This window comes from Bos taurus, chromosome 23 (assembly GCF_002263795.3).
Source record: "Bos taurus isolate L1 Dominette 01449 registration number 42190680 breed Hereford chromosome 23, ARS-UCD2.0, whole genome shotgun sequence".
In the NCBI taxonomy this organism is placed as follows: Eukaryota; Metazoa; Chordata; class Mammalia; order Artiodactyla; family Bovidae; genus Bos; species Bos taurus.
Window position 1 is genome coordinate 2,876,299 of NC_037350.1, and position 15,807 is coordinate 2,892,105.

Sequence of the window (15,807 nt, forward strand, 5' to 3'; positions counted from 1 at the left end):
AGTGGCAGACTTTCTTTTTCTGGTCTCCAAAATCACTGTAGATGGTGGCTGCAGCCATGAAATTAAAAGACGCTACTCCTTGGAAGGAAAGTTATGACCAATCTAGATAGCATATTCAAAAGCAGAGACATTACTTTGCCAACAAAGGTCCGTCTAGTCAAGGCTACGGTTTTTCCTGTAGTCATGTATCGATGTGAGAGTTGGACTGTGAAGAAGGCTGAGCGCCAAAGAATTGATGCTTTTGAACTGTGGTGTTGGGGAAGACTCTTGAGAGTCCCTTGGACTGCAAGGAGATCCAACCAGTCCATTCTGAAGGAGATCAGCCCTGGGATTTCTTTGGAAGGACTGATGCTAAAGCTGAAACTCCAGTACTTTGGCCACCTCATGTGAAGAGTTGACTCATTGGAAAAGACTCTGATGCTGGGAGGGATTGGGGGCAGGAGGAGAAGGGGACAACAGAGGATGAGACGGCTGGATGGCATCACTGACTCGATGGACGTGAGTCTGAGTGAACTCCGGGAGTTGGTGATGGACAGGGAGGCCTGGCGTGCTGCGATTCATGGGGTCGCAAAGAGTCAGACACAACTGAGCAAGTGAACTGAACTGAACCCAAGGCAATTTACAAGGTCAGTGCAATTTCTATCAAAATACAAATGGCATTTTTCACAGCACTAAAACAAATAATTCTAAAATCCTTGTGGAAACACTGAAGATCCCAAATAGCCAAAACAATCTTAAGAAAGAAAAAACCAGAGGAATCATACTCCCTAATTTAAAACTATACTACAAGGCTACAGTAATCAAAACAGTATGATACTGGTACAAAAGGAGATATATTATATCAATGGGACAGAATAGAGAGCCCAGAAATAAACCCATACTTATGTGGTCAATTAATCTAAAACAAAGGTGTCAAGAATATACAATAGGGAAAAGGCAGCCTACCCAATAAGTGGTGTTGAGAAAACTGGATAGGTACAAAAAGAATCAAATTGAACTACTCTCTCGCAGCAGACACAAAAATAAACTCAAGATGGACTTAAAGACATAAATGGCCAATAAGCACATGAAAAGATGCTCAGCATCACCACTCATCAGGGAAATGCATATCAAAAGCAAAAGGAGATGTCACCTCACACTTATCAGGATGACTACCATTAAAAAGACAACAAATAACAATTGCTGGTGAGGAGGTGCAGAAAAGGGAGCCCTTGTGCACTCTTGATGGAGAACAGTATGGAGGTTCCTCAATAAACTAACACAAGAACGTCCATCATCCAGCAATTTCACTTGTGGGTATTAGCCTGAAGAAAACATAAACACTAGTTCAAAATGATAGATGCATTCCAATGCTTACTGAAGTGTTATTTACCTTAATCAAGACATGAAAACAACCTAAGTATCCACTGATAAAGGAATGAATAAAGAAGATATGGTATGTTTGTATATGTGTGTGTACTCACACACACACAATAGAATTATTACTCAGCCATTAAAATAATGAAATCTCATCATTTGCAACAATATGATGGACCTAAAGGGTATTATACCAAGTGAGATAAGTCAAACAGAAAAACAAATATGGTGTGACCTTATTTACATGTGAAATCTAAAAAACAAAACGAACAAAGAAAACAAAATGAAAACAGACCTATATATAGATACAGAGAACAAGCATACGTTTGCCAAAAGGCAGGGAGCAGAAGGTAGGTGAAATAGGTAAAGGAGAGTAAGAAGTACAAATCTCCAGTTTAAAAGAATAAGTCACAGGGATATGATTAAGGAATATAGTCAATAATGTTGTAATAACTTTGTATGGTAACAAATGGTTATTTAACATTGTGGTGATCATTTCATTATGCATGCAAATGTCAAATCATTATGTAGGACTCCTGAAACTAACCTAACACTATACATCAACTATACTACAATTCAAAAGAAAAAAAAAGAACACACACCTTGAATCAGTAACTTAAACTTCTACCTTAAGAAACTAGATGGGGAGAACAAACCAAACCCTAAAGAAACAAAAGGAAAACAGTAATAAAAATTGTTAACTGATAATAATACAGAGTATAAGGAAGAGAAAAACAAGAGAAAAATCAACAAAACCAAAAGTTATCTGAAAAGATCAATAAAACTGACAACTGTACTTAAATGATCAAAAAAAAAATTTAAATTACTAAAATCAGGAATGAAAGAGAAGATATCATAACCAATCTTTAGAAATGAAAAGGATTATAAAGGAACAGTAACTCCAGAGTTCTTTGGTATTGAAAAAGGTCCTACTTTCTACCCACCCCTACACTGGAAGAGAAAAATAGATTAATCATACATCTTCTGGGGTTTTTTTCCTACAGGAAATCATGTTATGGGTAAGTGCCAGATTTCATAAAATTGTTTGCAAGAGGTTTAATGAGAATTTAATAAGAATATCTCACTTTTGATGGAATTGCGTGTGTCTGACAGCTGCATTCTAAGTTTGTTTTTTCACTGCACTGGGCCTTCATTGCTGTGTGAGGGCTATTTCTAGTTGCACCCACAGGCTTACTACAATGGCTTCTCTTGTTGTGGAGCACAGGCTAGGGTGTGCAGGCTCACTAGTTATGGCACATGGGCATCAATAGTTGCCCTGCAGCATGTGGGATTCTAGTTCCTGCACCAGGGGTCAAACCCATGTCCCCTGCATCAGCAGGCAGATTCTTAACCACTGGACCACCAGGGAAGTCCTGTGTTATAAGTTTTGATTAGTGGCTTTGGTTAGAAATCTGGGCTCCCAACAAGTTCCCAAGCTCAGAAAGATGCTTGTAGGATCAGATCTGGCCTTGTGTGGACTTCTGGCTACAGCTTTTGAACAGTAGTAGCTTTACATTGGGTTTCCTTGGTGGTTCAGTGGTTAAAGAATCCATCTGCCACTGCAGGTTCAATCCCTGGGTTGGAAAGATCCTCTGGAGAAAGAAATGGCAACCCTCTCCAGTATTCTTGCCTAGAGAATCCTATGGATAGAGGAGCCTGGCAGGCTACAGTCCATGGGGTCACAAACAGTCAGACACAACTGAGCAACTGAGTAACAATAAAATGGGCTTCCCAGTTGGCGCTAGTGGTAAAGAACCTGCCTGCCAATGCAGGAGATGTAAGAGACACAGGTTTGACCCATGGAACGGGAAGATCCCATGGAGGAGGGCATGGTAACCCACTCCAGTATTCTTGCCCGGAGAATCCCATGGACAGAGGTGCCTGGACTCTGGTGGGCTAAGGTCAACAGTGTCGCAAAGAGTCAGACACGAATGAAGGGACTTAGCACATGAACAACTATAAGCACCAGTTACATAATAGATGCAATGGACAAATCTCCAGAAAACAGGAATTACCACAACTGACTCACAAAGTAGAAAATCTGAAAAAATCTGCAAGTAAGAAAACGAATCAGCAATTTTAAAACACCCCACAAAGAGAAGCCTAGACCTAGAAAGACCACTGGTAAATTCTACCAAATGTTTAAAATTTAAGACCAATCTTTCACAACTTATTCCCAAAAATAGAAGAGGAAGAAACACTTCTCAATTCACTATATGAGACCAATATTACCCTAACTTTTACACTCTCCTCTTTCACTTTCATCAAGCGGCTCTTAAGTTCTTCTTCGCTTTCTGCCATAAGAGTGGTATCATCTGCGTATCTGAGGTTATTGGTATTTCTCTCGGCAATCTTGATTCTGACTTGTGCTTCATCCAGCCTGGCATTTCACATGCTGTATTCTGCATATAAGTTAAATAAGCAAGGTGTACAGCTTGATATACTCCTTTCCCAATTTGGAACAAGTCCATTGTTCCATGTCCAGTTCTAGCTGCTACTTCTTGACATGCATAGAATTTCTCAGGAGACAGCTAAGGTGGTCTGATATTCCCATCTCTTGAAGAATTTTTCAGTTTGCTGTGATCCACACAGTCAAAGGCTTTGGCACAGTCAATAAAGCAGAAGTAAATGTTTTTCTGAAACTCCCTTGCTTTTCCTATGATCCAACAGATGTTGGCAATTTGATCTCTGGTTCCTCTGCCTCTTCTAAAACCAGCTTGAATATCTGAAGTTCTCAATTCACATACTGTTGAAGCCTAGCCTGAAGAGTTTTGAGCATTACTTTACTAGCATGTGAGATGAGTACAATTGTGGGGTAGTTTGAACATTCTTCGGCATTGCCTTTCTTTGGGATTGGAATGAAAACTGACCTTTTCCAGTCCTGTGGCCACTGCTGAGTTTTCCAAATTTGCTGACATGTTGAGTGCAACACTTTAACAGCATCATCTTTTAGACTTTGAAATATCTCAACTGGAATTCCATCACCTCCACTAGCTTTGTTCATAGTGATGAACAAAGTTCAAAGTGATGAACAAAGGCCCACCTGATTTCGCACTCCAGGATGTCTGGCTCAAGATGAGTGATGACACCATTGTGGTTATCACAATATTAATATAATAAAGGACATAGCCCTATGATCATTTCAACAGGTGTAGAAAAAGAACAAAATCCCTTTCACAATGAAAATGCTCAATGAAAATTATAAATCTTCTCAGTCTGTAAAGGCTATCTACAAAAACCCCAGAGCCAACATCATATATCTTGGCAACAGACTGAACGCTTTCACCCTAAAATCAGACACAAGACAAGTACTTCCACTACGGTCACTTCTATTCAACACTGTACTGGAGATGCTAGCTAACGATATAAGGCAAAAGTAAATAAAAAGCATCCAGATTGAAAAGGAAGGATTATTTCTTTATAAGAGCTAATCTCCTAAGGAGTCCACTAAAAACTATCAGAATAAATGATTTTGTAAGGGCACAGGATACCAGATCAATATACAAAAATCAATTGGATTTCCATATGCTAGCAATGAACATTTCAAAACTGAAGAAACTATATCTATAATGACAGTTAAGAATAAAATACTGAGGTATAAATAAGTACATAACTTTGTTAAAAAAAAATTAAAGCTCTCAAGAAACAAAAAAAAAAAATTCCCATGTTCATTGATCAGAAGACTTAATATTTAAGACAGCATGCATGCACGCTTATTCACTCAGTCGTGTCCGACTCTTTGCAATCCCCATGGACCCCACCAGGCTCCTCTGTCCATGAGATTTTCCAGGCAAGAATATTGGAATGGGTTGCCATTTCCTATCCTAAGGGATTAAGACGAGCGGATTAAGTATTGGGCAATACTGCCCAAATGGATCTTCATAGACCTCATAATCCAAACCTGAACCCCAGCTGGTTGGTAGAAACTAACAAGTTGATCCTAAAATTCATAAAATATAAAGAACCCAAAATAGTTAAAATAACCTTGAAAAAGAAGAACAAAGTGAGAAAATGCACACTACTGAATTTGAAATCATATTACAAAACCAGAGGAATCAATATTTAAGACCACATCAGATCAGATCAGATCAGTCGCTCAATCGTGTAGTACTGACATAAGGAGAAACACGTGAGTGCTAAGTCATTCAGTCATGTTCAACTCTGCAACTCCACGGACTGCCAGGCTCCCGTCACACAGCGCTAATAAAACTGAGTCCAGAAATAAACTAATTTATGGCCAAATGACTTTTGACAAGAGTGAAAAGACCATTTAAAGAGAAAAGAATAGCCATTTCAACAAATGATGCTAGGTCAACTGTATATCCACATGCAAAACAATGAAGCTGGGCCCCTACTTTACACCATACACAGAAATCAACTTAAAATGTAAATAGACTAAACAGACCTAAAAAGGACAAAAACTATAAAACTCTTAGAGAAAACAATAGGCGTAAATCTTCACGACCATCTGTTAGGCAAATCCTTCCTAAAGCCAACAACAAAAACATAAATAACAAAAGAAAAAAGACAACTTACACTTCATCTGCATTAAAAACTTTCATGTTACAAATGATCCTAACAAGAAAATGAAATGACAAGGACTTCTGTGTTGACTCAGTGATAAAGAATTTTCCTGGCAATGCAGGGACATGGGTCCAATCCCTGATCCCAGAAGATTCTACACGGCAAGGAGCAGCTAAGCCCGTGTGCTACAATTACTGAAACCCGTACTTGAGAGTCCACAAGCTGCGTCTGCGAGCAACTACTGAGCCTGTGTGCCACAAGTACTGAAATCCACATGCCTGGAGCTTCTGCTCTGCACCAAGAGAAGCCACTGTAACAAGAAACCCACACACTGCAATAATAAAGAGTAGCCCCTGCTCGCTGCAACTAGAGAAAGCCCACATACAGCCATGAAGACCCAGTGCAACCATAAATAAATAATTTTTTAAAAAATGACAATCCTCAGAGTGAAAGAAAAAGATTTCTAATTCATAGAATTAGGCCTTACAGTGGCTGTGTATTCAAAATATGTTAAGAATATGTACCAGTAAACCATAGAAAGACAATTCAAATAAAAAATGGACTAAGGATACAAATAGACATTTCTCCAAACAAAATATACAAATAACCAATAAGTACATGAAAAGATGCTCAACCTTATCAGTTCAGTTCAGTTCAGTTCAGTCGCTCAGTCGTGTCCGACTCTTTGCAACCCCATGAATTGCAGCACGCCAAGCCTCCCTGTCCATCACCAACTCCCGGAGTTCACTCAGACTCACGTCCATCGAGTCAGTGATGCCATCCAGCCATCTCATCCTCTGTTGTCCCCTCTCCTCCTGCCCCTAATCCCTCCCAGCAACCTCATCAGTCACTATGAAATCAGTCACAAATGAAAATCAAAACCACAATGATGTATCACTTCATACCCACCAGGATGACTATAATCAAAAAAAAAAGACAGAAGCAACTGCTATAGAATGTAAAGAAACTAGAACCCTAACAAACTAGTGAGACGTACAATGATGCAGCCCCTCCAGAAAAGTCTGGGAGTCCTTCGAAAGTTTAAATATAGAATTACTCTATGACCTAACAATCCCACTCCTAGGTGTATATCTGAAACAAATAAAAAGATATCCACACAAAAATGTGTATGCAAATATTCACTGCAGCATTATTCATCATAGCTAAAATGCTGAAATAATCCAATGTCCATCAACTACCGAAAAAAGAAATGACTGTACAGTGAATGAAGTACTGATATATGCTACATATATAACATAGATGAAACCTGGAAACATTATGCTAAGTGAAAGAAGCCAGTAACAAAAGACCATAAACTATATGAAATGTCCATTTATACAAAATGCCCAGAATACACAAATTCACAAAGACAGCAGATTAGTTGTTGCCAAGAGATGACAGAGTGACAAATTGAGAATGACGACTAGTGGGCACAGGTTTCTTTTTTAGGGTAATGAAAATGTTCTAAAATTAGATGGTGATCGTTGTGCAACTCTATGATCATACTAAAAAGCCAAAAACTTGCACACTTTTAGAGTGAAGTTCAAGGTATGTAAACTCTATCTCACTAAAGCAATTATAAAAAAGTATACTTGTGATCTCACTTATCTGTGGGATCTAAGAGTCAAACTCAGAAGCAGAATAGGACCGAGGCTGCCAGGGGCTGGGCAGCAGAGGAGAAGAGGAGATCCTGGTGGAAGGGCGCAAACATCCAGCTACAGGAGAAGTGGGCTCCAGAGATCGCATAACAGCCTGGGGCTGCAGCTGAGGGCCCTGCACTGTGCCCCTGAGAGCGGCTGTGAACGGCCCTCAAAGGCCTCACCACCACCGCAACAGAATGGTGATTGTGTGAGACTGCTGAGAGCCGAAGAACTGATGCTTGAGGACCGTGGTGCTGGAGAAGACTCCTGAGAGTCCCTTGGACTGCAAGGAGACCCAATCAGTCCATCCTAAAGATCAGTCCTGGGTGTTCATTGGAAGGACTGATGCTGAAGCTGAACCTCCAATACTTTGGCCACCTGATGCAAAAAGCTGACTCACTGGAAAAGACCCTGATGCTGGGAAAGACCGACGGCAGGAGGAGAAGGGGATAGCAGAGGATGAGATGGTTGGATGGCACCACCGACTTGATGGACAAGAGTTTGAGCAAGCTCCAGGAGCTGGTGAGGGACAGAGAAGCCTCGTGTGCCGCGGTCCATGGGGTTGCAAAGTCAGACACAAATGAGTGAGTGAACTGAACTGACCTCACATAACATGCTATGTAAGGATCTGTTAACTATCTTTATAGCAGTAAACATTTCACAACATATACGTGTATCAGATCATCACACTGTGTACCTTAAACTGACATATTAATATATCATCATATCTCAATAAAGCTGGGGAAAAAAGACACACCATTAATACTATTTACATAAGGCAGGAAGCCACACTGATTCTTGTTGCAGTGGACACATCCACTTCTCAGTAGGATAATTCCTTCACGTACTCCTATTTCTTTTTTCCTTTATTTGGCCTGGAGTCACCCATTCTAACGCCCAAATACACACCACGTAATACTATTTACACAAAGTTCAAAGACAGGCAGAATCATTCATGATATTAAAAGTCAGGACAGTGATTATCAGAGGGAGATGGGGTGGTAAAGAAAGGAGACACAAGGCAACGCCAGTTGACCGCAAGGTTCTCTTCCTTAACCTTCATGATACTTCACGGAGCTAGACAGTTACGACCTGTGCAGTTTTCTGTGTATGTTATACTTCAGTAAAAAAGTTTTTTTAAAAAAGAAAAAAATTCTACCTGACCTACTGAAACAATCTAGAATAAACACAATCTCAAAAATACTTCTTCTCTATGACCTACTAAAACCATAATTTCAACAGCAAAAAAAAAAAGCAACTATTTTTAATATGAGAGGATAGATGAACTATAACTGATATTAGCAGTAAGACTTCACTAAAGATCAGAGTTCTAAGCTAAGTAGAGAGCGCATGGGGTCTGGACAGTGAGATGGCACTGGGACCAACACTTTTCTCTGTCTGAGCAGATGTTATAAGAAACCTCACGGGATTCTCCGAAGTGAGTCAAACTTTGGAAAGTGCCTTGCTCACAGGTGACACACTAAATGCCCACCAAAGGTTTATGTATTTCTCTTCACACATCTCCTTCCCCCCAAAGCAGGAAGCCACACTGGTTCTTGCTGCAGTGGGCACATCCACGTCTCAGCAGGACAATTCCTTCACCTACTCCAATTTCTACTTTTTTACTTTTTTTGGCCTGGAATCACCCATTCTAACGCCCAAATACAGTCCTGACCATCCTACCGCCATCTGACAGCTCTAAGTTTCACAAAACATAATTTTTTCTTTCTTCCCACTGCAGCACAGGCCCACCTAAAAGACATAAATTCTGTTTCTATCCACAATAATTATCCTTGCTAAAAATATACCCAATATTTCTTCTTTCTTATATAATTCCTACATGTAACTCATTCAGATCTGTCTACAAAATTACACCTTAGAACTATTCAGAGATTTTGCTGACAAATGACTTCTAAAATAAAGTATTATCCACCCTAAACCTCATTGCTGGAAATAAGTACTACCACTTCTCTGTTTTCTTTGGAATATTACGAGCTTTAAATTTTTGGCCTAGAAGATTCTGGTTAAAGATGAATTTTTATAAATTAAACCTTTTTGTGCTTTCATAAATCACATACTTAAAATAGTAACTAAATAAATCTGATGCTCTGATACTAAGGAGCCCCTTTTCTTCTAGTCATGGAAGAGAAAGGTTCACTTTGTGTGAAGCCAAAGTGACTCATTCTTTCAGGCAAGTCCTCAGGAAGAAAATGTAAAGAAAACAAACTCCACATATTAACACCAGCACTAAAGGTCAAGGCAGGTGACACAATTGGAAAGACTATAAAAATATACTTACAGCCTCAAACTGTAAATGGCTATCCTTTAAGAAACTCTGAATTTTGTCCTTGGGTAAAATACTGAATCGAAATCGAAGGAGATCCATTTCTTGCTGAATAAACCAGCGCCTAAGATCTTCACTAAAACAGAGACAAGAAAACTGTAAGTGAAAAGTTTAAAGACAATTTTAAAAGTCCATTGATTATTAAATCCAAGACATTTCTATGAAACAACATTCAAATGTGAGCAATAGGCCAACAGACTTAAGTTCATTAACAGCATCAAGCTCTCTACTATGGTAAGACTGTGAATACAGGTGACATGCCACAATCTCCCAGGACTGAGTAGAACATGGGGAAGAAAGATGTTTTGAACATAATTAAAAGAATTAAATACAGAGTCTAGCTGCATTACCATCAAATAACATAAAATAGTACACTTCGTTTAATCTAACTGCAAAGTATTTGTTTACATCAGAAAATGGAGTATCCCTCCTGTTAATGCCAAATAAACATCACAAGTTTTTAAAGGTAATTTTACCTCTGAATAGATTATAATCAGATAAACTCTGCAAAGTAAACTTTGCTTACAGCTTTAGAGTTTATAACTTCACAAAATTTAATAAGCATTAAGATACCTCAACTTTTTAAAAGTCAACATTTGTTACTGTTTAGTCGCTAAGTGGTGTCCCACTCTTTTGCAACCCCACAGACTGCGACCGACCAGGTTCCTCTCTCCATGGGATTTTCCAGCCAAGAATACTGGAGTGGGTTGCCATTTCCTTCTCCAGGGGATCTTCCCCACTCAGGGATCAAATCCACATCTCCTATGCTGGCAGGAGGATTCTTTACCACTGAGCCACCAGAGAAGCCCCAAAAGTCAATATAGAACATTAATTTATAAGACAGATGGGCATTATTGTTGTTATAAAATAATTAAGCTACTCCATGTAAAATATGATTTCTTTCCTCAAATGACTTTCACACTGTCAGCAATTCACTTATTGCATAAATTGCAAAACCTGCATACGCTTTTTTAACAAAAGAAAAGCTCTAGGACCAAAGCTGGTCAATAATTTCTCAGTCATTATCTTGGGATAGTAAATAATTCAAGATTCCCATTTGATAAGGCTATTGCCAAAAAAGAAACAGAAAAGAAACATAGTAAGTATGCAATTTAGCCAAAATAAATATAAGAAAATACACAGTAAAAAAAAAAAAAAAAAAAAGCAACCAACTCCTTCCTCTGGGTGGCACTACTGACTTCTAAGAAACTACCAAAGGAAAAGATCTTAATCTAATGGACACCAGCCCATACAAGTCAACTGCTAAAACCTGTGCAGATTCAAGTATGTGTTTGATTCCAAAATCCTTCTTCCTAATGAAATCATCTCTAATTTTAAATCCTAAATGAAGAATCCCTCCCATAAAGTAAAAAGTGTTTTAATAGGCAAAATCTGCAAAAATATTTTATTTTTTTAGTCAACAACTCGTTTCAAACAATTCGCTACAACAGCATTCAGCCCATGAACCACTGGTTTCTGATGTTATCCTGGGATTTCCTACAATGGGTACAATACCTGTCGGCCCTCCTGCACCAGTTTATAGCCCAAGATGTCAGATTTGACTGTGGAAGACAAAGGTATACTCACGACTGGCAGTAAGCAAGGCGCAAAATAAAGTGAGAAATGTGATCTTTTCTTCGAGGTTCATATTCATCTTCCAAGCTTTCCTGAAAAACAATGGCAAATGAAGAAAATAAATGCAGAACAGTGAAAGGTGTAAAGAATTACTGAGTCAGCATAAGCCAATGGTGAAGCAGAAGTTCAGTAACACAGATTTCATAATATGCTTCCCAGGAGGAGTATCACTTTACTTAGGTGGACAACTGGGTGAAACACAATTGAACACCACCACCTCCTGGGTTTGGATCCCACTGTTTTCTTCCACCTCTAACTTTCCTTCTCGTCCAGCCTACACTCACCTACACTCGTCCAGCCACTCACCTCTTCCACCACTTCCCAGATAAACCCTCAACTATTCTCATTTCAACCATTTGGCAAAACCTAGATTCTAAACAAATCCATAGCTATACTCTGCAGTCCTGTTCCCAAAATGCTGAGAACTTCTGGGGAAAAAATATACAATTATAGGAATTTGGAACATTAAAAATTCACACCCTCTACCGTCAACTGGTCGCAAAGAGTCGGACATGACTGAGCAACTGAACAACAACAAACCTCAACTGGACCTTTATCAACACCCAGAAATCTTTTTTTTTAATATATATATCTTATTCAAGTATAGTTGATTTACAACGTTTCAAGTGCACAGCAAGGTGATTTAATTACACAAATACACATATTATTTTTGAAATTATTTTCCATCATATGTTATTATAAGATATTAACTATAGTTTCCTATGCTATACAGTAAACCTTTGTTGCTTGCTGCATATCTACTAGAATCTAGCATTCTAGTCGTACTAAGTCAAACAAGTAACACTAAGGAATCTTTCCTCAAGTTCAACACAGTCAGAGCAAACATGTCCTGAGCACTCCCAATGTACCAGGCACTGTTATAAGCATTTTTAATCCATTAATCCACATAATCCTTTGAAAGCCCCTATGAGGAGGGCACCACTATATCCCTATTTTAAAGATGAGGAAACTGACTTTGTTCCAGGTCACAAGCCCATAAGCAGCAGAGCTGGGATCTGGCCCCATAACCATTCCTTTCCCTATCTCAGGACAGCTGTTTTGATCTTCACTAGGTGGCCAGCGCTCCCCAATACACCACCGTCCCCTCCTCTCATCACAGGACCTCACCTACTTTACAGAAAGCAAAGGCCTCAGGCTGACTCCTCAGCCCAAACTCCTGCCACCGCGTGTGGTACTGCCTTCCCCACTATCCCTACTGACAGACCTCTCTCTCCTCCTACATACAGCTGATCCCACATGGAAACTCCGCAGCCCACCTGCTCCTGCCTCCTAAGGACTGTGACTAATCCAAAGTTCTCCCAAAGTATCTACAATCGCCCTCTCTTCTCTTCCAGATCTTTCTGCTCAGCTTATAAATATGTTCAAATATATGCTGTCATGTGTATGTGTGTATCTTTTCCCCTCAAATTTTCCTATACTCAGACCTACCTTCCCAGTCTTCTCAGCTAAACATGTTAGAAGAGGAAATATTCCACACTCATCTCCCACCTCTCACCTCCAAACACCATCACTGTTTCACCTTCTGCCTCTGTCTACAAGCCCGTATCTACTGCACACCCTGCAGCCCTCGAGATAGTTCCACAAGCACCTCAGAGTTACAACGTGAACAAAACTCAGTTCTCTTTCTAGTAAGACTTGCCTCCTCTCCTGTATATCCCACCATCCACCCAGCTGTCATCACCAGAAACCCAAACGTCATTCAGAACTCTTTTGTCCCTCCTCCTTGTATCTCTATAATCTTATGATTCCATCTTCTCACTATCTCTTCAATCAGTCCCCTTCACGCCATTCAATTTACTTGTCATCTCCAAGCTCCTGATTGGTGTTCCCCAACAGATAATGACCCCATCCATCTGCCACTGATATTCATCTTCTCAAAATAAAAATGAGATCACATCCATTGAGATTCAGTTCCAGCACTATCTCATCTAGGAAGCCCTCCCCAACCTGAGCTAATTCTCTGTGCTTTTGGAGTTCCTGGTTGTTATTTAGTTGTTAAGTCATGTCCCACTCTTTTGCAACCCCATGGACTCTAGCCCACCAGGCTCCTCTGTCCATGGAATTTCCCCGGCAAGAATACTAGAGTGGGTTGCCACTTCCATCTCCAGGGGATCTTCCCGACCCAGGGAGAGAATCCACAACTCCTGCGTTGGCAGGCAGACTTTTTACCACTGAGCCACCAGGAGAAAAAAACAGAGTTCTTGGAGCACACATCAAATAACAGCATTTTTCACCTTGACTGCACAGAACACATCTAGCAATATCTGGAAACACAGCCCAGAAGCCACAGATGCCAGTGAGCCCCCTAAATGCACCATGGAATCATCAGGTCCCGAATGTTCACATTCCTAAGGTGGAGACACCTTGCCGCACTGGAGTTTGACTGTACGTCAATCATCCCTCATGGTTGGTAGGTTCCTTCAGGAAGAGTCTTTTTTAAAGCCCTGGGCATAATACAAGACCTTTCCCCCGGTTACTACCAGTACATAAACAAACTGAAGGAACATCTCCGTCCCTCTTTTACTTACTCTGTAGGAAAATTTGAGCTTCCGAAGCTCAGCCTCCAGCTTACTCTGATACTGTTCAGTTCCCTTCATGTAGCTCAGACCAAGATTCTCAACTGATTTTAGCACTAGAAAAAATATGAAAAACAGAAGGGGGGAAACATGTATAAATGCAAGGTAATCTTAAAAAACTAAATCCAAGGCAAATCTATGGATAGCAATTCCATAATTACTTTTTATGACAATACTTAAGCTCCATTTTCTGCAAGCACATTATATAAGTTATATGTGTTTGTAACAGAATAACCTCCAACCATATGCAAAAAATAACCACATCCCACAGCATAACCTCATACCACGGATTCTCAACCGGAAAGGAGCAAGGGATGGGGACAATCATGATGTACTGAGCATCACTGCTGAGGGGTGCACAAGTGTGTCAGCGTGCGCATCCACCCCTCATGCGGAGCCGGTTGTGAGGCGGGTTGCCGGGAGCCGGCGAGAGGCACTCCACTCATGACAAAGGTCATGAGGAAGGAGGCTCGGCACACGCAAAGGCGGGATTGAGCCTCAGGAGTCCCCCTGGATATTCTCGAGCATCTACCCCCAAAAACCAGAGTCTGCCTACTTTATTGCTTTGTGCTCTCACCTCTGACTTTACTGAGGGCTGTCCCCCACCACCATCTTGCTCTCTCTGACAAAGAGTTAACTTACAGCTCCAATTAATAAAGTTCCTGGGCAATTAGGAGTGTTTAAATCCAAACCCCTCAGATAGCTCTCTAACTCGCCTGACAAGTTTACCCAGACTCTTACAGCTATGCATTCGACTGTTTACAGTCTCGCAGCCTCAAGAGGCACGGGGAGCTTAAGATATTCAAATAGCTTAGAGCCTCTCAGAGAGTTAGAAACTGTCAGAATAAAACTAGTAAAAGATTTCATTGATGAGCCAATGCTTGCTGCCAAGTTTCTACATCCCCTGTATTATATCCTTGAATGTGTATTAATTAATATAGTTGGTATGTAGAAAAAATAAGTAGTGGCCTTGGTGTTAGCAACTTTAGACCCTTAAGGTAATAAATTCTTTCCTTTGTTGTAAACCCATTGCACCTCTGCCCTATAGGAATGCAATTTTATCTAACACCTTCGGAAGATGGCACCAAACCTTAAAATAATTACTCTTAGAGAAAGTAAGTCTTACGGTTGACAAACCTTTGTCAGGAGTCATAAAATGTTAATAAGGCCTTCTGGCCAGAAGATGATGTAAATCACCTAAACCATTTGTATACGATAAATTTGCAGGAAAGAAACCCTAGTTTTTGGTAAGGATCAAAGACTGCTGACTTTGCATCCCCTATTATCCTCTATGTGTAACTTAGGGTATAAAAACCCCTGTTGAAAATAAAGCTACGGGCCTTGCTCACCAAAGCTTGGTCTCCCCATGTCATTCTTTCTTCTCAATTTCTGGCTCAGTCTCCATCTGGAGCGTGGAGGTCCTCTACGACCATTTATTTGCCTGGGCTTCTAAGACCCACTCGAGAAGGTGTCAAAGGTGGGGCACCTTCCGCTATTCGAGAGGGCGCCTGCGGCCTCCGTGGTCAGAGCTAACCTGGTGTCACAGGTTATATTGATTTTCCGCGTAAACCAAGCTACTCAGCCTCTTTTCTCCACTGAATTTTCCTACTGAGCTATCCTCATTCTATTACTCTTTATATCTTTGATGAATATTTAAATAGTCGCCGACATCGTCTCCCCTTCAAATACCCTGGATCAGCCTGGGCGGGAC

The 15,807-nt window shown here is 40.3% G+C and overlaps 1 protein-coding gene across 1 annotated transcript in view; it reads right to left on the minus strand.

Moving 5' to 3' along the window:
• Positions 1-15,807, minus strand: part of PRIM2 (DNA primase subunit 2) — a 333,897-nt gene that overhangs the window by 315,755 nt on the left and 2,335 nt on the right. Inside the window, exons 3-5 of the mRNA NM_001079594.2 lie at positions 14,049-14,152; positions 11,452-11,531; positions 9,820-9,940 (exon numbers count right to left, since the gene is read on the minus strand). Coding sequence (NP_001073062.1) covers positions 9,820-9,940; positions 11,452-11,531; positions 14,049-14,152 — 305 coding nt within the window. The remainder of the gene's footprint in view (positions 1-9,819; positions 9,941-11,451; positions 11,532-14,048; positions 14,153-15,807) is intronic.